Raw genomic sequence first — 24,319 nt, 5'->3', positions numbered from 1 at the left:
ATATACAAATAATTAGAGATCGAAGGCGTTATTGAAATATTATCGAACAAAAGTACTTAAATGCATGCTTTGAATCTTGTGACGTACGTCATGGAAGTCTTCGTAATGGCGGAATCGCCCTGAAGACCCACCTTTGCGTTCGGCCTCGGTGACTCCTTCTCGTCAATACTAGAAATACTGGAAATACTGGATTTTTCACGGAGAGCATGCTGCTGTTTATTGCAACTGGTGCCACATAGTCTACGCTGTTAGAAATTTTCCTTCTTAACATCCTTTCCCTCCTTCCTCGTGTCTACCAATGAAACACCGCGGTTTTAACATTTTCTCCGTTACGTAATGACTGGTAAGAAATTTCAATATTAATGCATCCCACACCTTACAATGTGACAGATACCATCGTACCAAAGTATAGTAAAATATATTCTTCTATTCATCTTGATCCATGGCCGTTAACAAGATGGTTAACCTGCGCTGTCAGCGAAACGTTACCGTGGCTAGCTTTACAATTATGCGAGCCAATATCACGATAAATAGAAAACTTACAGATATTTCAAATAGAGAATGAGCAGTATACAATGTGTAAGTTCGAAAAATATCATTGTTACATGAATAATTCGTAATATAAAATTGTAGGGAGTCGTTGTGACTTTTAAAAATTGTGTAGACTATGGAAATTTCAAAGAGCAATGCAAACATGATCGTTAGTCCTCAATGTTCATTCATATCATATTCATTCATACTTAGAACGAAACATCGTTTTCTTCCATTGACAATTGAATTTATAAAGTACGAATTTCGTAAGTGGAGGAATTTCGTTTGGCTTCAAATTTTCGTCACTTTTATTCTCATTCTTTGAATCGATTTCTGTTTTGCTGTCGTATGTATTATTCGATAATAAGGATGCCATTATGTACATGTTACCGTCTCTGCACATTTTTGATGCATCATTCATTTATGTATATCATTATATTTATCGTATAAATATCGTTTTAAAAATACACTCGATATATCTTCATGATTTTCCATAACTCTAATTCATTTTCGACGTTTGTGTATGAAACGCACATTTTATATTCGATGAGCTACTCGTACAATTTCCGCAGTGATGGTGGTAGTGCAATTAAACCACGAAACTTGAGTCGACAACATTTGCTATACCACACTGCACATTATAACTTGATGTATGTATATCGTTCCGAATGCTCGATGATAAATGCATGAAAGCATCGTATAAATTTTATGCTACAATCGAACCGTGTATCTTCTTTGTCTCAATGCAAAGAGTCTCAATAAATACGTATTTATATATGTAAATGTATAATGTTTTTCAATTACATTCCGTATGATATAAAGCTTTTGAAGTTGACATTGTCATACGCTGTAAAATATTGTGCATTGCATTCAAAGATATTATTATATTTAAAAACAGAGCTTATTTTTTTGGTGAAGCGTGTCAAAATATTATGAATAATGTATGACAAGATCGTAATCGTAACTTTTCTTTGTAACGATCAAATGTTTATTAAATATAGCATAGGCCGTATATGTTGGCAAAGCTATAAATTAATTTTAGATAAAGATAAATGACATGTGAAATTCTGATAGCAATTTTTCCATAACAAATTTTTATAGTATACAGTGTTCATGTCAAATTCAACTTAATTTTATATGTAATTATTACTCGAGATAAAAATTTGGGACCCATTCTATATTTGTAGCGCTCTAAAGTGCAAGGGAACTATTTTCAAATCCTACATTATACAAAAAAGAAATAGAAATCAGACATATCATGACGCAGTTAAAAATAAAAAATAGTACTATATATAAAATTGTTCATGATACAAAGCAGATACCAAAGTATCGTTGTTAAGTTCAGTAACTTCAACTTCAATGATATCAGAATTAAAAAGATATGAATATCGATTCGAATAATTCTTATTTATAAAAATCTGATCGATTATACGTATTTAACAATATCAAATTCATTTTTCAATTCTAATTTACGAATCACCAAAACGAAAAAAAAAAAAAAAAACAGTCAAGATATATAACGAAAAACCTAGCAGTCAGAATCGTGCATCACATTTATCTTCATCCAAAATGAATTTACAAGTTTTTGACAAAAACCAACGTGCAATTTCCAATCTCGTAATGCACAAATAACAACACCGCCGCGTTTCTCCCTTACACGCTAGCGAACACAATCGAAAAGTATCTAAGTTTCCGAGAAAATGAAATTACATCGTGTCGAGAAGTAACAGTTCCCAGACAGTTCGATAGAAGGGTTTACTATCGTTTTCTACGAAGATTCAGTTGACGTGGGCAAAATAAAGTAAACGGTTTAAGAGCATTGGCGCGGCAAACGGAATTCCTCGGCAGTGCATCGCAGCGCATTCGAACGAGGTAGGCGGGATGATGCGAACGAAAGGAACGGTTTGGTCCACCCCGCGGCTCCATCGGCGAGCCAATAACCCAGGAGAATTAAAGTGAACGGGTAATGAACGTTCGCGACGTCATTGCTGCCGCGCGCCGGTGTTGCTGGTCACCTGTGTTCTGTAACACGAGATGCATTCACATTACGCAACGAGTTGCAGCGGCTCACCACATGTATCTCGTACGCAACTGGGTTATTATTTACAACCCGTAGCGCTCTTCGCCGTTACTTTTAATATCCACGTTTCCCGATTTCCTATTTTCGTAATTCACAAACCCACGACATTGATAGGATAAAGGTAACAATGTTGCTACGGTGTTTTGATTGAACAGCAGAACTAACGAGGCTGTTGCGAATGCAGAATTTTTCAGGACAATGATCAACGAGAAAGTTTATAGACCGTGGAAAGTGAAATCAACTTCTTCACTATATAAAACGATAACGCGACCGTTGATGCGAAATTATAGCTTCCGGGTGATCGTATGTTTACTCTGTTCTTCAGATTTACGTACGAGTAGACAAAATGTCGAGAATGATAGGTATAAAAGTTATTACGTGTAATCAGTATATTTTTGTAGTTTCCTATAAGCGCATAAATATCCGTAGTTTAATAATAATATAATAACTGTTTTTACATATTATATTTTTCTTCGGTATTTTCTACGATTCTAATTTCATTTATTCTTCAAGCTCCTAATTCGTCTAAATAATTGCACATACCATCGCTATTTATTTTCTTTTTTCTAGATTTTATTAAGTAAAGTATAAGTATGAAGATATGATGGTTATCATTTTCATTCTGATATTATCAGAACAAGCGTGGAAACAAGGAGAATAATTATAGCTTTCACAAGCAATATGTGATTTGCTACAATCTTTTTTATCATGTACAAGATATAATTACAATTGTTTAGAACTATCTGTTGAGAAAATAAATATTCTTCCAGTTGAGAAATTTACAATCTCTCCAGTCCGGAAATCATTGGCACTTTAAAAGAAAACATTTACGGAAACTTCTAATCTGATTAGCTGCGATAATAATTTATTGTAAGAGATACAATATATTTTTTGTTAAACACAAACTAAAGAAGAAAAATGACGCGAAACAATATAATGGCAGTAACTCTGTCACCTGAAGAAATATTATTTATTTTGGAAAGAGTACAGAATCTTACACAGACTACAATCTGTTCGACGTAATTTGGTGCTACCGCTAATTTTCTCATATACGTTTTCCTTATCTGTCAGAAACGATCCACGGCTTCCTATGCTTTCAATTTGTACTGCTACTAATAGTAACCTCCGTCGGTTAGGAGTCTACTCCATAATCACGCGAAATTTATTTGCATACCATAAATCATACGGAGATCGCGAACGATTAGGTTGCGTGCCACAAATTGAAATATTGAAAATGTAACAGCATCAGCAAATGCCTGCCAGTCGTGAAATTATTTCTCTTTACTTATGTCTTTATATTCAGCACACGTAGATTAAATGGTTTTTATTTATCTCGCGTTTCAGGCAGAAAGAACAATAATCAATGTGAATGTTCTTCTTTGTTGCAGGTTACCACAGCTTGCCGTTTTAGCGAAGATTTTGTGCCTCCTGATGGTGAGTGACATTTTCTACATTAAACTACTATTATGTGTACAGAATATTAAATAACTCTTTAATAAATAATGACATAATCTTCGAGTTGAATGCTCTCAAACATTCACAACGTTGCTGGAAACAGAAAATAAATTTTTTTGATATAACTGTGAAGCAGAAAGCATATTAACTATAGAAAAGTTCATATACCACGCAAATCTATATTTTTCATTTATTTACATGTTAACTTGATTTAACTGAAAAACTAAAAAAATGTAGATTTATGATACTCGTAAAAGAATACATTCAAATATTAAAGATATTAATAGTCGATAACTTAAATTATGCTGTGCAATTATACTGTTCTCATTCTTAATCTCGCATTTATTATGTTATCGTAAAATTTTACAGACTTGTCCGCTTGTACTTCAATCCGATAAAAGAGACAAATATATAAATCAACACAAAATTATACTTTACATTTATGCTAGAAGACGTTAGATACTAACTTACGTCTAGAATCACTTTGAAATATGACATTATTAATAGAGCTATCAATATTCCAGGCATAAAAATCTCCACGATGGAAATACGAATCCCAAATGATATATATCTCTTGTATTATCTATGTATCCAGGAGAGATACGACCGTTCCAGTTCTCCACAATTACATTCAAAAAAGAATTCCAGCTGCCTGAAGTGTTTTCGCGTTATGTTCATAGTTTAAGGGAAATACTGCTGCCCCAGATACGTTGCCTCTAACGAGCCGTGTAAAATTTGAACGAGGGCTTTGGCCACGTTCTTGCGGAATCCGTAAACTTGCATACTTATTCGATGGATACAAAAGCGGATACGTGCCAGCTCTTTGTGTATGAACGGTGACTAGGTCAGATCGGAGATACTCGTTGCACGAAGAGGCCGAGTTTCGACAGGATTGCATGTTAAAAATCGTTCTAGGACTTTGAAAATCGATGATTACGTTCACGTGCATTTTGCCTAGTACAGATTAATAATTGTTTCTACAGTCCGTTACGAAAGTCTACATACACGTCGAGTTTTCTATATTTGCCTTATTTATTGAGGAAAAAAGGGACAAATTAGAAATTCACTTTTTAACGGAGTCGCGTACACGTAAATATCAGCACAAAATGATTTTGAATTTGCTCAGTATATTAATGGATTTCCTGGAATGAATTGATACTTCTTCCTGAATACGTTTTTTTAATATGTGTAAAAAATTCTGTGAATTTTTAAAATACGTGTTCACATAATATAAACTTTGATGCTATAAATATCACGCTAGAACTAACATTTTCATTACAATATATTAGATTTAAAAATTGTATGTGGACTTTTGCAAGTGACTGTATGTAATCAGTGGTACGCCTTCGAAGAAGTCAATTTATGGTCATTTGCAGTTCTCCTTGTCGATTCCAATTTCTTTTTTCATTGAATGTCGTGCATGATTGAGTGTTCGTCCTTGTATAAACCGTCGAACTATACGATTCAACGCCTTGCACATTTTTTAGCCGGAACACGTAAAAGTATTTACCTTGCAATTTGGGTCCCCATTTCGCACGAAACGAGGCTATCTACATCTATTCTCGTTTTAATGGTCTCTTTCTAAGTTCGAGTAGTACGTTAAAGTATGCAGTAAACTTTTCTTTCGACGTTTCTATGTTCCAGCTTCCGTACTTGAACTTTGTCCATTACTTCAACTTTGAAGCTTACTATCGTTAGTTCAAGCTTTCGTGTACGTTAACTTCGATAAACTTGATTGCATCGTTAATTGAGCTAGTCGAGAACGATTAATGGCTTTCGATAAAACGTGAACGAGCCGAATAATTATCGAAATAATCTTCGAAAAGTGATTTCCTATCTCCTGACTAATTAATGTTCCTCTCTTTATAATTATTTTAAAACGATAGTGACTGAAACTTTGTTTTTTATAATTTATTAGAATATGCATTTTTTATTACTTAAAATTACAACGATTCAGTACAGTAAACGTAACACACGTGAATACAACGGTTATCTATAAATATAGGAGATCATAAGTAAATTAAAATTTATTGAATTGTTTCCTATTACCTACCGGATGAATCATATTTCATTAACATGCTTCAATTTTTCCTACTTCATTATTAAGTAGCATAGTAAATCAATATGTAACTTAAATATAATAACTTCAATTGTGTGAGAAACGAACGTTGCACATTCTGCTTTAGCGCGAATTATGATCTACGATCGATGAAAGACATCAAGAACGATACAGGACGATAGCTACGATAGAATTGTTATGGACAGAATCGAATTTAAACGAAGTTTATGTGTCTCCAGTAGCGGTTGCGAGTAGCGAGCGCGATAAATGGTTTGTCCAATAAGTAATTAAACGAGTACGCGTCGATAAATTTAGATATTTCTTAGTGAAATGGTTCTCGAGTAAATCGAAATTAATACAAATGAATAACTATAACCTCGACGATGCAACAGTTATGTGAGAATTTAATGAACAACCAACGCGTAAAATTGCCAAGACGTTTCATTTGCGTTTAGAATTGTTCCCTCGCGTAATTCTTAAAAGACTTTTACAACAACCGCAATACAACATACGTTCGTCGTAATGGTGACGTGGAATTAACTAGAAAATTGAGAGTTTATCGTTAGAATATATAATACTGCATTGCGGCTACGTGAAAATGCAATGGTCGCGTGCAGCAACCTCGTTGTTAGAAAAACTGTTAACCACAGCCGTATGTTTAACGTTTAAAAGATACGAAAGCAACGGGTTTATAGTGGTTAGTCTTATCCATACTTTCAACCGTGGTCAGTCTCCAAGAGAAATTGAAACAGTATAACTTCTCATCGTAAGGTTCGGGTAATATGTAAAAGTTATTGACTAATTTTAACAGATTAGCATGTATAATCATAAATTAATATTTTTTATTACGCTCAGGAGTTTTTTATGTCTCTCGCCGTTTATACGCGTGTGTCAACGAAGAGATTTAAGTCGGCTCCATTAAAATTTCTGATGAGATACCTTTTTCACAAGTTAACCGAAAAATAATATGCATGTAAATTTACTTGCAATAAATATCACGAAATAATCATTCAGAGATATTTTCTACTTTATAAAATATGTATATATACAGATACGAATTTTATTTTTAAGCGAACGTATTGTGAAAATTAAGTATACCATTTTACGTAATTAACATTATTTTTATATTTAGGCCAAAAGAGAAGTACTTTATGATACTTTAACTGTACAAAGCACCTACTTGGCCTGACAAGATCTGTAGTCTTGCCATCATAACGTTGTTACGGCGCCATTCTTGGAATAAAAGAAGTGTCAGATTCTACGACCATTAATGGACAGCTCGTGTTCGCTCGTTAACAAATCTTGTCGGTATTCATCTTTTGTGGTCTCTGCTGTAACGACGTTCCTCTGTCTTTCTTCGATGCCTTGTGCATTTTTATTCTCACGAATGAACCGCAAAAAGGTTCCGCGTGAACGACTCAACGAATGATTCGATGCCATGATATGTGAATCTGTCGTAAAAATGTTCTTGCCCGCAGTCGTGAAGGAATTGCGACGTCTTTAACGTTTTCATGTTCGGTCGTCGAACTGGAAACATCCTTTGTAAATTCCTGTCTGTTATTTTATCCTTTTCAAAATATGTACTAAAAATTGATTGTCTATTTTAACGATGCTGCTGCCATTTATCACTTCTTGAATAACAAGTAGCGATGGTCAGTCTTGCGACGATACACCGATTTACATTCACTACCGTTTACAAATATTTGGACACTTTCAAATTGACGCAAATACGCAACAATTATATTTCAAATATTCTAATTCTCTAGACGACTAACAAAGTTCTTTGTTTCTTTTATGACAGAAAAGAATGACGCAAAAATATTTAATAAAATGATTATTCTATAAATGATTTCTTTAATTTCTTTTTTAAATAAAGCTGCGACAACTTCTTTGACATACCCTGTACATATAAAATAGAGATGAGGAGTATGTATAACGAAGTTGTTCTAAGAATTTAATGAACTTTCTACTCACATTTAGATACACGAATATAAAAACGAAATTCATACTGTAGTAAAGTTACTTACAATTATGTTACCAATATATGAAATAATTTTCGGACATTATTTCTTAGTAAGAATTAATTATCGGTTTTTACTTCCATCGAATTGATTAATAAAGTTTTATATTTCTAAATAGAAATGTCTGATTTCTTTTGTCGGTTCGAACGTGTAACTTCTTCATGAATTTTCTTTATTAAGATGGACAAGAATTCCGATAACGTACTCGTTATAATTTACGATTGGTTTTGCAGAGATTTAGACCGGTACAAAATTGTTTGTCGGTTGCAGGTGGTGATGTGCGGGGCGGTGCCGGCGATGGTGCGCTCCGTGAGTCTCTATTCGACTTGCAGCAGCGGCAATGTTACCGTAACTGGCCGCACGATCAAGGCCCTGGGACGCGATGATCATAATGCCCCTTACCGTAAGTAAGATTTTAATGAATCATGCTACTTTGCCAGAAGATCAATTGTCTTACACTTTAAACATTCGACTCATTCTACGAATCTTCTTTTCATTTTATCGTCTGAGAAACGATAAATTTATTACACCTGAATAGAGTAGTGAGCATATAATTAAGAAAAGTCTTTATGCCATATTTAATTTCATTTAGTTTTTTAATCACAAATTAAACTAAATTAAGTTGAATTTGGTACAATGATTTTCTTCTATTTGATAGCTTTGATTACATCGAATTTACTATATAGAAATTTTCTCTATTTATTTATTCCTTTCAAGTTGAATTTGGTATACAAATTTTCTCTATTTATATGTTCTATTCCTTTAATTGTATTCATAAGGATATGAGTAGACACTGCGACTTTGCGTAGACACCTGCAATCTACTAGTCAATAGTTTCTTAAAACCAGACCTAAATAAATCTTTAACTTCGTATTTGTAATGTCATATCATATCGTGGAGACAATAATTTTAGCTGTTACGCTAATAGTCGATCTACATTTACGGTTTAGTAAATCAATGTGTCCATTGAAAGAATAATAATCGCAGTCGAAGCGTATCAGCAACATGTATATGCTAACTAAGATGATAAACTAGTGAAAGGCATGTAGAATTGGAAGTCTTATTCATGGATCGATCGAGTATAATAAAATTTATCGTTAACGATTGGAAACGAGAGCAGTCACGCGACACCAGCATTTAAACGGCTTTCGAATAAATTCATCGTCGCAACGTGTGCAGTCATTGTACACAGGATAGGTCGATTGGTTAATTGAATCGAATCGTACAGTCGGCTGACACGAGGCACTCGGCCGTGACGTTATCTCTTCCGATCGATAGTTCTCTAGACCAATGAGGATTCCGAACGATAGATTAATAGTAGATACTCTTACGAAGAAATAAAAGTCTAAAGCTGGAGCAGTAAAGATCTGAATTTATAGGGATTCTTATCGATCGACCTAAGGTCAGGGCCTTATCTCGTTCGCTTTCGCTACCAAGCGCCATCGTGGGTCCCATCCGATCTCCGCTTTTATCTTTACGAACTAATAACCGAACTCGATTTCCGCGAAGTATGTTAACCTACACCAAAGGAAAAGCCACGAAACCAAGTTAAAGCAAAGCGGTCGCTTTGCCTCGTTTTGTCGCGATTGTTTTCGACTAGACGCTATCTATCTCGTCGTTGGTTCTATCCAGAAGAGTTCCTTTTTATGGTTATTTATTAGGACTATCGTCGTGTCCGTACCACAGTTCATGGTCATTCCCCTAGGAATCCAGTTTAAGATATTAGTAGCAGCTAGAGAGAAAAATTTGTAGTCTTAATACCGCAACGATTCCTTACGAAGGAAATTTATCGTTCCTTGCTTATCGGGATGCATGGACGAGTAATTTCACGACTAATTATTCCAAAATCGTATCATATCGTAAATGTGTTAAGAACGAAAATAATTAATAACTTGCAGTGACGAAGAAAGCAGTTTGTTGGAATAGAATGAAAAATTTTAGAACAATTTACTCGAAGCTTGTATCCAAATTATGTATTCAAATCCAGAAACAGTTGAATCCTTAATTTGGTCGCTTAGAATTTGTATATAATTGTATTATAAATTAGTTTTTCAAATCTCTTTAGTTTGGTTTTATAATTCTTAGAAAAGTAGTGGAAACAAACAACTATTCGTATTATTCCATTGATTACCGTATAATTATTCGAATAAATAGAGAGAATAATTTGTTAAGCATGAGGAATAATTATGCGGATAAAATATTCCCCTACAATGAATTTACTAGATCAATTATCTTAAATGAATATTTATTCGAAAACATTCGAATACTTCCCAACTCTGCAACAGAGGCACAGTCGTAATCACCGTTGCGAATATGATTTCGCGGTATCTTGGAATTTCTAAAGGTATTCGAAGGCACGAACAAGCTGTCCGCCCTATCCGCGGCGTGAGCGCGAGGCGGCTCCTTTTCTGACTCTCAGAAACGAAGTAGGGGAGAAAAGGAAGGTCTGAAAGGAGGGAAGAAGGCTTGTGCAAACAGAGGAGCCAGTTTTCGCGCCGCACGCTGCGCCGCGTCTGCACCTCCCCGAGATCCATCACCTTCGTCCACCTCTTCCTTCTTTTTCCACCTCTTTCGTCTCCTGCTGCCACCGCTGCCGTTGCTGCCGTTGCTGCTGCACTGCCTCCACCTTTTCCTTCTGTTACTCCGTATCTCCTACCTCTCTCGGCACTTTACTCTCGACAACGAGCCTCTCCGGACCGACGATTACTCAAGCTCCATTCGTGAAATGAACCGACTCGACTCGCGCTGCACGAGAGTTTCAGACACCGTGAGAGCGACCTTGAAGCTTTGGACTTTAACTGCCGGCTAGCGGCTTCGCGAATTCCTCCTGCGTCGGCGGATACGAAAGATAATTAACCTCGCGTGGAAAATTGCTTCTTTGCATACTTGCCGCTAATTAGGTACCTCGGTTTTGAGAATATTGCATCGTTTTGTAAGTTGGATAATTATGAGGAATAGTTTATGAGTGGCTATCGCTGTCTCTGTAGCTTCCTTATTTATGAATAAATCGATGAATAAAGATCTATTTTATGTAAAAATTTTATTTCAAAATATCTGTGAAACTTGAATTAGAGTATGAAAATACCCATCGTTAGCAAAGTACGAGAATTTCCTGAAACTAGTTTCAGTGCTTTCCAACAAATTGATTTAAATACTGATTTAAGTAAAATAATAATATAATTGAAGATGCGATAACGTAATTAAAGTTGCAGATAAAAAATGGCAAATTGATATGAATTTATCACTTGATTTCATATTTCTAATACCTAGTAAGTATTTGATACGTAACATATCTGTTCAATGAACCAACAACTATATTCAAAACGATAATTACAATCAACGATAGACACTAACCGTATACTGAAAACGCGTAATCTACGCGTGTCAAATATAATTCGATAATAACTATTATCGGCGTTAAGACAAATAATAATTACTAACTCGTTATTATCCGATTGAAAAGCAGAGTGACATTCCCCGATCCGTATAATAGTCGTAATTACATCGATCTCCATAACATTTTTATCACATTAAACAACCTTAATCGGCCTACGAACTCCAATTTTCTTAAATGACTAGCAGCATCTCCAACAGTTACGATATCTTTCACGAAGTGAAACTTTGAAACGAAGAAGAAATGTACGAGAATGGAAAGAGAAAATGAACTCTATTGGAAAACGAAGAAAGAGAGATAACAACCGCAGCGGCGTTCGTTCAGGTTGGAATTTAATTATTCTAGTCGTGGAGAGCTGTGATTATCGCGTCAGTCGAGCAAATCAGGGTTTCACCTGTCATAGTTTTGACCAGCACTGGGACAACCGGTATCTATATGTATTCTTCTCATTTGCGTGCCGTTGTAATCTCGTGCGTTCACGGCGGATGCTTCTGGCCGAGGAGGACGATCCCGTGTATCGGCCAATCGTGCGTTTAGGTGTTAACGACAGGAACGCTATTATACGTGCCAGGCTTATAACAAGAACCGCGGTTATAACCGCGTTTTTTCCTTCTTTTGCACTTTTTTCCTCTGCTTACGCGGTCGGTACCGGCCTGCTCGCTTTCGCGTCATATTATAGCTTTCATAACGCCGACGCCGCGAAATTGTGGCGCTGCAGTGGTTCTCAAGCAATTATTTATCTCGTGAAAAAATATCGAAATTTTTCTTAATCGATTTTCAATTTTGTCGATACCTTAGAATTTTCGTATGTTTTGTTTCTTTTGTATTTTATGATTGGTTATAATGGCAGAATTTCTTTGTAACAAACGAAAGATATTTTCGATGGACGAAGATTCGGGGGTACAAGGGTTCCTATAGAAAAAAGCTATTAGTTGCGAACCTATAACGAACAGAGAATCGGTTCCTGTATCGCGAAGAGCACGTAGAAGTAATATATGGGATCCATTCTTCTTTCCTTCTGTCTCGCTCTTTCCCACTTATGCGCTGGGCCCATCCTACCAGTTATTATCGGCGGTAATCGTGCCTAAAAGCCGGTGCCCGCTTTTGATTAAAATTGGCTTTTAATTCATTTGGCAGCCTCTAATCTCGTGGCGGCTCCGATCAGAGGAAACGAGAGTAAGGGAGAAGGGGATACTTGGAGAACGGAAGACAGAGGTTCGAAGCGAAACGCAACATTTACTTGCTGCTTCTTCAACCCTCTGCCTGATCGCCTTATATGATATTATATGTATATCGGGCTTAAGATTATAAACTATCGATTGTATAGATGGTTATTTTTATAAATTTTCTTTATTATTTAAATAAACCCATTTGTTTAATGGATTATATTTTATATACTTTTATATTGTTTCATTATTACCTAAATAGGAGGATTTTAATATAACACAATTGAAAACAACTTACTAGATTCAAAGATGAAAGTCAGGGAAGTTTTATGTCAATATAATTATTACGATAAATAATATTTTAATATTTTCAATATTTTAGTATTATAACGAGCAATGTTTCGAAACATTATTTAAAAAATTAAAAATCTCAAAATATCAATGAAAATTGATTGACTTTTGTAACATTTCTTGCAATACAACTCTATATCTATTATATCTAGGTACGTGTATATAAAATCGTTAATAATGACTACACCTTTCCCGTCTCTTTATTTCTATAAATTATCAATAATATTATTATTAAATATTTTCACAATAATTTTTATTTCTCGCGTTCTCCATTTTCAATTTTCATGAATAAATTCTTTAACTATACATCAGAAATAATATTCGATACGTACGAAGAAAAGAACTACTTATGATAGAACTGAACGTTCAATGCCACCCATATCTTCGCACAATTTCCTCGGAACTACGAGATATGCTTCGAGTTGCACGCGAAACTTGGTTGACAAGCTTTCAAGGAGAAGAGAGATTACTTAGCAGTTGGTTAGACAAAACATTGCAATCAGTGTGTCGGTGACGCCTGTCTCGAGTCATCGTACGTCTGGCAAGTTACTAACAAACGCATACAGTCGTCACTGTCCCGAGGAACGTTGCGCCGCGCCAGAACGATCTCACTTCCCTTATTTGATAACGATAAGCATCATATCAAAACGAACCGTCGAAGTTTCGTCGCCGATTGCTTCGATGGCGACTAGGTATCGGAAGTATAGGAGTTTGGTAATGGCTAACTGGAACGAGCAAACAGCATACACATATCGTCTCCGGAGTTAGTGGTATTAGTGTCAGGTTGTTATCGTCATACTTTTCTCCGCTGCTACCACGCAGGTACATACACATCGTGTTTCATATTGGAAAGCGGACGTCGCAGAACGGAACAGGGGGAAAAATTCTGGCGATAGTTTCAAACTTGTTTTGCCGTACTTGTGACGGAACTTTATCGCTGATAATGCCCATTATATTTCCGTATTCGTCGATTTCACGAAACTATTTTTAACTGGCAGTTCGGGTAATTTCCGATTCGATAGCGGCTTAAACGATGCTTAATGTAATACATTTTCGTGAAACTTTTTATCAAGTTCGAAGAAAACAACGATATTCAGCTTTATTATGAGCCGTTGATAACATTATTTCGATATTTTTATGGCCCTGGTAACAAATTGAACAATTCAATCACCTTTAGAACGTTGGATATTAAATTTGTTCTGTTTCGCGAGTCAAGTGATATTGTTAAATAAACTGGCGTAAATTATGTACTTTTTATCAACCGTTATTTATTATTATTTTATTTTATTATTATTTTATATTTATTTTTCAAATTAATTCTAAATTTTATCATTATAATCACGATAATTTTGTCTCATTACGATCGTAATGAAGTTTCAAAAAATTTCCTATAACACACATAAGATATCGATAAAAATGTTTCATAGTAAACGTTCAAATGCTTTCGAGAATTACTGTATTTAATTCTTAATTGAATTATCATTATTCGTTAATTATCACAAATATAATATATTAATGTTACCGAGCAAACTTAACTTATAAACGTTAATCACGGAGAGAAGAATTTTCGTCTACCTAGATAAGGTAAATTTAGTAGCTGAGAAAAGAACAAATTGACCCGCTGACTAAGAGGGATGTTGTCGCGATAGACGTCTGCTGAAAGGTGAATTCAATTAATTAAGAAAAGTGGCACAATTAATTGGCGCGGAGTATAGAGCACGGTAGGTTTGCCGGAGAACAGTCTCCGATTAAGTCCTCTCGTGCTTTTTCTGGTTCCTGAAGACTGGTAGGAGGCGGTGAGAGAAAACGAAATGTAAAAGGAAAACGAAGGAGGGAAAGAGAGGCGAGCTAGTAGGGAGAAAGAAGGACTTTACGAGGCAGTTCGGGGACATTCTTGATTTCGATGTTGGGAAGGCACCCGACGAGAACCACTTGAATTTAACGAGGCTCCAGCAAATGGGCCACCCTGCAGACTTACCTCCTTCCTTTTCTCTACGTATGATGCTTATACCCATTCTCATATGGCCCGCAAACAAAGAAGCCAGAAAAACTCATAATCATGACATCATATTTTATATCGTCAAGCGTCTATCAATTAAAGAAACCCCGTCTCATAACGGCAGCGAAAATTTATTATTTTTGACGTCGGGAAATTAAGCTAATGCGGGTAAATCATATGAACTTTCTTTTTGTATGAACATATTTTGATTTGGGAAATATTAGACTGTAATTTAGATTTTTTATCTTTAGAGAATGATTCAAAAATATTGATCAAACGTTTGATAACTATTAACCCCAACTAGTAACATTTTTAAAACGAAGCAACCTTTTCTAAAAATTATAAGACTCAACCTATAATTTCAACCGAGTTGGTAATAATAATTTATTATAATGGTTAACGCTGCTGCAAACAATTAATTAAGAAAAATAGACAAGATATTTCTCATATATCTTCGAATTTAACTAAATTCCTATATCGATGTCTATCATTGACTTCATCAACTTCGAATAGCGATGTGTATCTTGCTTCGTTCTTTCCATTCATTCGTTATAAAACTTTTCTTAACAGTTATCAAGCATACACTTAGTTCCTGTTTAATTCCTGCTAAAATGTTTGTGAAAACAGTTTCCATCTACATTATTACTGTGAACTAAGCAAGGTGCACAACCCCATTACATACATTCTTGAAAGTTGCACTTCTTCTTCTTTCAAGATGTAGACTCTCGCCTATACTTACTACTACTAATATCTAAAAGAAGAAATAAATAAAACTAACAATTTCAAATATTAATTCTCTACATTTTGTATACCAGTTATATTTACTATACAACCATTTCATAAGCCTGAATATTATACAAATGTCTAATAAATATTATAAATATCGAATGTACAAAATTACTACTTCTGCCTTACAAAATATCTTCTTCTTTTCAAAAATACTCTCATGTGATCGATTCGTATAAATTTCTTCAAGTTATCGTGTTACATTCCACAAATATGAAGATAACGACAAGAACTCAGGCAATTATTATTTTTTCAATTCATGGAACACTTTATTCTAGAAACATTGTTATACCTAACAATAGCATAGTATACTGTAAAAAAAAGGTCCTGGGGAATATATCAGGTAGTGAAATCTCTCTGAAGGTGCACAAATAAAATAATCCCGTTACTAGCACGATATTCGTGGTACAGCCGTTTCACAAGCACTCTGTTCTTCCAAATGGTAAGCTCGAAAGCGTCGGTTGTGCACCTGTAAGCCAGCCCTTTTTTCTTTTCTTTGGTTATCCGGAACAAAGGACGCCTACTTCTCGGGTCGGCAGAATTTCGTAATAGCTGGTGCGAAAGAAAAAGGGAGACACGCCGTTGCAGCAAGCATAGCGCAACGTGCACGGTTCGGGGTCGAGGCACGACAGGACCCGCTAAGTGGCAAAGTACACACCGGTCGGTCTGTGCCTCCTTCATTAGCACCAACTAGCCTCGGCGGCAAGCTTAGCCAACCTTTTCTTCCTTTCTCAGTGCCGAAGAGTGCCTGGAAGAGGGTCTCTGAGCATCGATGTAGGTACAACTCGCGCTATAAACCTCGACGAGGTCTCTTCTCGGAAATATGCCAGCTCGCATACCGAACGCACAAAACGGTTTACCTCCTGTATCCTGCGGTTTGTCCCCGATAACTAATGCCTTCGCCTGATTTTATAAACTCCATTAGTTTTCCTTAGGTTACTCGTTTGCCTCTTCAACGCGACGTCGTTCACGAGATTAGCGCGAGATAGTTTTAACTGAATCTTTTGGAAATTCATAATTCGTTAATAAGCTACTGTTTCATTTTATATTTAAGATGTGCAGATATTGAATTGCGGAGATGAGTAGTTTAACGCTAGAACTGCCAACGAACAATGATATGAAAAGTATATAGAAGTATATAGAAAAAAGTTTTTATTTATACATTTTAAAGAAAATTATTCGAATCTTCGAAAGTATACGGTTGTAAATCTATAGTTTCCAAATGAATAGTTAGTTATCTCGTGATTTTGAAGTGATTCTAGGGATTTGCAAAACGAATTACATTATATGTAACTCATGCTCATCGATCGAAAATTTATATTAACTTATTAATTCATAGTCATATTCATCAGTTTGTATTGTGCAATTTATTCAGTTTGATAATTGAATTGGTCTTTGCGTTTAATGTTACAGAAAAACTTACGACTCAGTCCGAGGACTTCAGTAGGAAGTTGTACATCTTCGCGGAGAAAAGCCAGCGATACATTTGCTTCAACAAGCGATGGAAACCCATCGGCCTGGTAATTACTTGCCTACCAATTAGTAGACATATTTCATCAACGTGAAAGAGCGAGTAAATTTATAGGCATTAGTAAATGCACCGGATTGTACGGTTCGGACGTTTATATTCATCGCTTATATTATCGCTTTACCAGTGGCTACCTAGAAAACATCTTCGCTAAAAGTGTAATTTGCGAGTGAAAATATGAATGATTTCAGTCATTAATATATTGCTGGTAGTTAGAATACAACGGTTTTTGCCCTTATTATCTTATAAGATTATTAACAAAGTATATTTATAGCAAGACTCCATAACTCTGTTCGTTTTAGAAGAAAATTTTAACGAGTGCTCGATTAAATGAATTCCTCTACACTAAATTTAAAATAAGTAAACACCTATTATGTGAATTTCAATCATACACGTGAACTGTTTCTCTTCTCTCTGATAAATTGAAATAAATGAAATTCTAGTATAGATTATTATTCAGAAGTAGCTAAATACTTGCCTATTTTTTTACAACATATATATATCCGAACCACAAGAATACTTTACTTATTGCAAACATAATATATTCATAAATGACGTCTAAAAGTGTTCAAATATATTCGCAAGCCTGTGTATGGCGTCAGAAATACAAGTATGAAAAGACTCTATTATTTTGTTTCTAGCCTAAGAAGCAAAAGGGTCCCATGTGTCAGTTCTACGAGGACTACAACGGCTCGTATCTGACATACAGAAGCGTCGTAGATAGCTCGCGGTATCTGGGCTTTAATAAGTTTGGCAAACCGATGAAGAACCACCGTGGTCGACAGGAGTGCTTCAATTTCATCAAGTACAATCCTCACGCCGACATCGATCACCACAACAGCTTGGTGAACGCGGACATGGGCGGAATGGACCCACGGGATCCTTACGTGGTATCGAGGAAGCCGTCGCCCGTGATGAGGGCCACGAAGAACTCCCTGTTGCAGGCCGACAGTACGAGGGAGATCGTTCATACGACGCATCGTTATCGACACCCGAATCGAAGTTGGAAGCGTCCCGGCGAGAAGGTCTCCGCACCGCGAAGACGGCTCGAGAGTCCTCTCTTCGAGGCCAACAAGTATTGAGCCGCGCACTGGCTCGCCGATCAAGACTGCCTCATTTACACCTGTGAGAACCTGAGATCAGACTGCCAAATACGCTGGTGGAACGTACGGTCGAGATTTCAGGAACCCACTACGCGGCACCACGTGAAACGCGGCTCGAAGCACGCGCCTCGATTGATCGCAACGAACAAAGCTAAGCTCGCCTCGTGTGTCTCCTGCTCGCTTGCGTACAACAATTTGTCGACCAACCGCAATTTCGCTGCACAGAAGAGACGAGCAACAACGAAAAATTGTTTGCAAGACACGAGCGTACCAACTTGCAGGATGACAGTCTTGTTGGCTAGAGCTTTCGTTATGCGTCGTTAAATTCCATTTCACACTTGCCCCGACTGAATCCTTTCAGGCAAGTATGCACGATATCATAATTTCTCCCCCCTTTCGTTCCATCGCTAAATTTTTGATACGATTAGTTGGCAGTCGTCCGTCAACGACGTACTGTTTCTTTCATTTTCATCGATTATCGATCGTTCTCGTTGTCTCGTTTAATAACCCAAAGTTCCGCGTACGAAACTATACGAGAAGTAGCTAAAGTTTCGAAGAAAAATTAAAAAAAAAAAAAGAAAAAAGAAAAAAAATGCGAATTCGTCGGAAAGTCTAGGATCAGTCGATTTAGCGATGGATGAATATGTTGCGCGCGATCGGCCTAAATCGTTGCGCAATCGGATAGCTACCGTGCTTCAAGCGCTGTCACAAACCGCAATAGATGCGCGGAGAGATGCACGAACAGCATACGTCTATGGAATTATTTTCTTCGGTATAAATTTCGAACTTAAACGATTCTACGATCTCGTGATTACACGTCGAGTGTACGTAGGTTGGATTTAATAAAAGGCGATCGGGTTTAATCGAAAATAAATCGAAAGTGAATCGCGTTGATTAGCCGTAACGTTTCTCTCGATGTCGATCGTCGGAATTTAATGGAACGATAATTATACTTTCGGATTGCGTGTTTATTCGTGACGATGGAATTTGTTCAGGAAGGAAATATTTCCGGTATAGAGACGCGCTGAAAAGGTGTAACTCTCTGGCGTGCTCGCGCAGTAGAGCTCACGCTGCGCAAGACTCTCTCGCTCGCTGTGCTAATTACGCCGCCTAATGTAGCGTGCGTGCGTGCATGCGTGCCTGCCTGCCTGCGTGTATGAATAATGTGTGCGTGCGTGCGTGCTCGCGACGTACACGCAGTTCTCACCGTCGCGTTGATGTCGAAGCTCGCGTTGCGGTCGTTTTCGAATCGCTACTTTATCAACGGCTGCTCCATTCACCTGACCGTTTTTTACCTTTTATTCTAATCGATATTATTTATACAAAAGAAAAATATAAAAAAAGCAGAAGATATACACGCGTGCGTGAAAGTCGACTACTCGGAACGCACACACATACACACAAACGAACAGAGAGACTTTCTTAAACAAAGAATCGGTATACAGTAATTTCAGGAGAGCAATATACGCGATAGTGTATATATATTTTTCGTAAACTCTATTCAGAAAACAGTCGTTGGACAACGTAATGGACAAATAATAACAGGATCTCTGAGTATTTTATACATGTATTTGAAATAATGAATATGATTATTACTTTCGATGTGATTTTCATCGCGTCGAACGGGTGTAATTCATACAGAAAATCTATTTTCTGATAGGAATGAGAGTGAAAATAATTACTGAGAGTATCGGCTTAAACTGCGTGTTCGTGTACGAGCTTAAATATTTGTGTGCATTTTGGCGTGCGTACGTATTTGCCTCTGAACGCGTGTGATTGCGTGTAATATATTATATGATCGTTAATGAAGTTAATCCTTAGGACGCTATTGCAGACTGTATTACTAGGTTAGGTACACGAGTATATGATGCGGTGGCGACTCGACGAAAAGAATCAAAGGGTAGCGTTCCTCGGCCTTGTGAGAATTCTTTCCGTGTAGCTTTACCTCCTGTGTGCTTTTCTAAATCGGTGACAACCGCTCGTGTACACCGTAATTTAAAGTACGAAATAAAGTCGCATGGAGCCATCCCTGATTCATTCGTTTTCGCAGATTCGCCACGTGAGGAGCGTCTGCCCCTTTTTTCCCAAAAAGAACTCGCTCCCTAGGTAGCTTATTTATTGAAATCATGTTTAGATACTACGAAAACCAAACCGCCCGAGAACACCTTTTCCTCGTATATGTACGGAAATGTGCGCTGCTCTCTCTTATTTTACTTATCGCCAATTTCATGGCTTTTTCGTTTTTTTCATTATCGTTCATGAATTTTCGTACGATGTCATCATTTTATTCATTCCTCTTTTTCTTCTTGGAGAACGCGTTTTAATACTTCAAGATAAATTAATCGAAATCGGTTTATTTGTTATTGTATAATATGTAGAATATTATCTTTTGTTTAGCGGACGTGTGACGTTTCAATGCAATTTCTTTTTTATTTGACGTAAATAATTATGGAAACGATATTTCTATTCATATTCACGATATTTTAAGTAATCATATTCGATATCATTCTCATTGTTGTACTTATTTTCTTCTCACCTTCTATCTTTACGTTATCAGTCTTAAATCCGAAAATACTCAATACCTGATTAGTTAATTTCATTTTCGTACGAGTGGCAGTGCGTAGAGGCCCTATTTCCACCCCGAATGGTGTTTGTACGTGTCGCTAAAAAGAAAAAAAAAGTAGACAGCAAATTGTTCGTAGAAATGCCACGCTCCGTTTGATGAATTGAAAATGTAACTGAAAATAAACACGTGAAATTACTTTATCAGTTGCGTTTTCTCTGATGCCTTTCTCATAGCTTTTCTTATCGATCAAGTTTATTGCGCCATTAATTTTATTGTATTGTATTTCGAAGCAACGAAAATATGGTAACAATAAAATTAGGAAAATGCTATTTCTACATCGTTTTGTTTCACAGTTTCATCTATCGGTGCGTGGCGCGTGCAAGCTAAGTACGATAAAATTTCGCGCGCGAAACAGAATAAAAAATGCCAGCTGTTGACCATTAAGGAAGAAAGAAAAAAAAATAAATATTGTATTGTAATATGATATTGTAACTCCACCAGTAAAAATTAACCTACTCGTTTTGTATGTGTAAGCGTAGCGTCACGTAACACTGCGTCGAGAATCACGGCGATGTTTGCAGCAATTAGAAGCGGTACTAAAAGAACGGATATTTACGCGTGAAAATTTCTTCTATTCCTGTTCTATTACATCGAACAGCAAGCAAAGAATCGACGAACATTGCGGGAAAGCGTGTAACGATTCTCGACGAGCGTACTTCCTTAGAATCATCAGTTTGCTCGATGTCAAGTCACTTGGCATTTAGTTTTTATATTACGAAACTTCACACATTTTTTCTACGATCATATTTCGATATTTCGGAGCGACACGAGTATCTAGTTGCGTTTAGCATTTTAAGAAGCAATTTAAGAAAAGAAAACAAGTAGTATTTTTAACGACGCGAAAATAGCACAAAAAAACATTCGTCGAGTTTCCTGTCGTTGACGCGTGCCTTGACCTCGAGCACCGAAGCGACCTATCAATCCCTCCTTTGTTTCTTTTTTTTTTTTTTTTTTACTTTCTCACAATCTACAAACGCGAACGGCAAATAAGGATATAAAGAAACGAATGAAACACGAGAGATGAATCTGACTACCCTATAGATAGATAGTATATATAATGAATAAAGAAAAAAAAAGGTAAAGTATAAATATATATATGGAAGATGATGTGTATGTAAGATATTTAATACTGATTTGTCTTAAGCACACCGCGATGATCGATTGCGATGAAACGATGATAATAATTATTACGATGATTGTTGTATAACGAACGACGACGACGATGATGATGATAATGTTATTCTACATTGTAATTCGCGTTGTAATATAGAGACCCACCTGTTACCCACTAAAATCGATGTGTCGATGTATCCCGGACGTGCTTCGCTCGTACACGCGTCGAGGAAAATCGGAAATTGCGTTTCCATGGGCGGTGGACGTTGGACATGGGCCAATAAGTCACGAACTCAGATTTTTCTATGAGAAAGACCGAACAAGGCCATTATCTGGTCGATGTCCAACGACCTCCGGCATCTGAGCTAAACGAAATCGTTTTTGAACCGTTTACGATTCTCAGTATTAATCGTATCGAGAATGCTGGTTCCGTTGTAAAGCAGCTCGTTACTACGAGTGCAGCACGCCTGGAGCAACTAGCAATAATATAACATTCCAACTTAAATCGCGTACGTACTGCGAATTCTAATAATGTGTGCCGCCGTACGAGAGAGAAAAAAACACTGTCAAATACACGCTCATACACTGCTACATACTTGTGGTATTTATTTCAGTTATACCTCATCCTTCGTTACTATTCATAATAGAACTATGCTTTACTATTACGTAAAGGTACTACGCTTAGCCACAAATCAATTAAACAATAATAAAAGAGATAGAAAAATTTATATGCATTTTATTAGGTTTTTAAGCTTCTTTGTTACCTTTCTAAATATTATTTCTAAAATAAAATGCGTTACATGTTAGTTCGAATATATTTTATATCTATATTATTTAGAATATGCTGTCTTTTTTTACTTATATTAGATATTGTATGGAATTTATTAATACTTTACTCTTTTTTAACATATTAATAATTATAACAACTGATTACTCATAGTACAGTTTAGGACAAGAAAATGCTATTTTCATTTAGTCAGTATCAATAAAAACATTTGAACAAAGTTGCACATACAGTGCAAGCAGAAATGATTAGTAGTAATAGTAATTACTCATACGAGATTGAACGAAGCAGTGTTAAAGGAGCGGCTGTTAAACCAGTCGATAGTGATAAAGTCGTTATCGTTTGATTTATGTCAACGAGTTATGCAAAGTGAATAAATTTATTACAAAATAATTTCTGCCAAAGATTTATTCTCCGGTAATTTAATACTGGTAATTAAGCAACCCTTCAGTCTTAAACGTCTGTATAAAGAAAGGAAAAATAAATGATTTATAACCGTTTATATGGTAACGAGTTGTGAAATATAAACTGAATACGCGAGCAATCTACGATTGGAAGGGAATATTAAGTCTAAACAAGCATTCATCAAAACTTCAATAAATATAGAGTAATTCAGCAAACATTTCTATATAAAAATTCAGTTCATCTTGTATTTCAATTTCGATATGTGATAATTAACGTTATCATTTGAAGAGGATTTTTCGTTCGTTTGTAAAAAATAATTTCTTTAAAAGACTGATCATATGTTATATAAGAGTTCCCTTATTTATACAATAAATTGTGTGTATAGTATATGAGATACTTTTAATAATTTCTATCATATATAAGTGTTATCTGCAAATAAAAATCGTATAGTTACTTAAACAACATCTTAAAAATCACTCTGATCTATACAAATATGTATAAACACACTTGAAGTAAACGTGGATCACATAAAATATTTTATTTTAGCGTTATTTAATGTTCATTAGCAAAATGCATTTGAATGTTAGGTCCCCTATTTGAGCATTGATTTTTTGCTATCGAGATATGAAAACGTTCGGCTATTTAAAATTCAATGGAAATAATACCGTAATTAAACAACGACCAGCTTTTATGAATATTATACAATTCATGGAAGATTTCATTGAATATTTTAGTCTTCCTGAGAATGGATTTGCCAGGGTCCAGAAGTACTTGTATGTCCGTCGATGCGCAAATCCGCTCAAATCACTCGAGGCCGAAAGCCAAAATCAAACAACTCGTGGCGATCAGATCGGATCGGGACCATTGGATTCTCTGTTTACTGCGATGGTTCTGAAGGTATTACGTTCTTCTATATAC

The 24,319-nt window shown here is 36.0% G+C and overlaps 1 protein-coding gene across 4 annotated transcripts in view; it reads left to right on the top strand.

Moving 5' to 3' along the window:
- LOC132910691 (uncharacterized) overlaps positions 1–22,803 on the top strand; it is a 125,949-nt gene extending 103,146 nt beyond the window's left edge. For all 4 annotated transcript variants that reach the window (XM_060966577.1, XM_060966575.1, XM_060966576.1 and 1 more), the window contains exons 2-5: positions 4,000–4,045; positions 8,417–8,549; positions 17,256–17,362; positions 18,012–22,803. In XM_060966577.1, the coding sequence (XP_060822560.1) occupies positions 4,000–4,045; positions 8,417–8,549; positions 17,256–17,362; positions 18,012–18,452 (727 nt within the window). In that variant the 3' untranslated portion in view covers positions 18,453–22,803. The remainder of the gene's footprint in view (positions 1–3,999; positions 4,046–8,416; positions 8,550–17,255; positions 17,363–18,011) is intronic.
- The last annotated feature ends 1,516 nt before the right edge of the window (positions 22,804–24,319 follow it).

The sequence above is a fragment of the Bombus pascuorum genome, chromosome 9 (genome assembly GCF_905332965.1).
Source record: "Bombus pascuorum chromosome 9, iyBomPasc1.1, whole genome shotgun sequence".
Taxonomy (NCBI): Eukaryota; Metazoa; Arthropoda; class Insecta; order Hymenoptera; family Apidae; genus Bombus; species Bombus pascuorum.
This window is presented reverse-complemented; position numbering and strand designations above follow the sequence as displayed.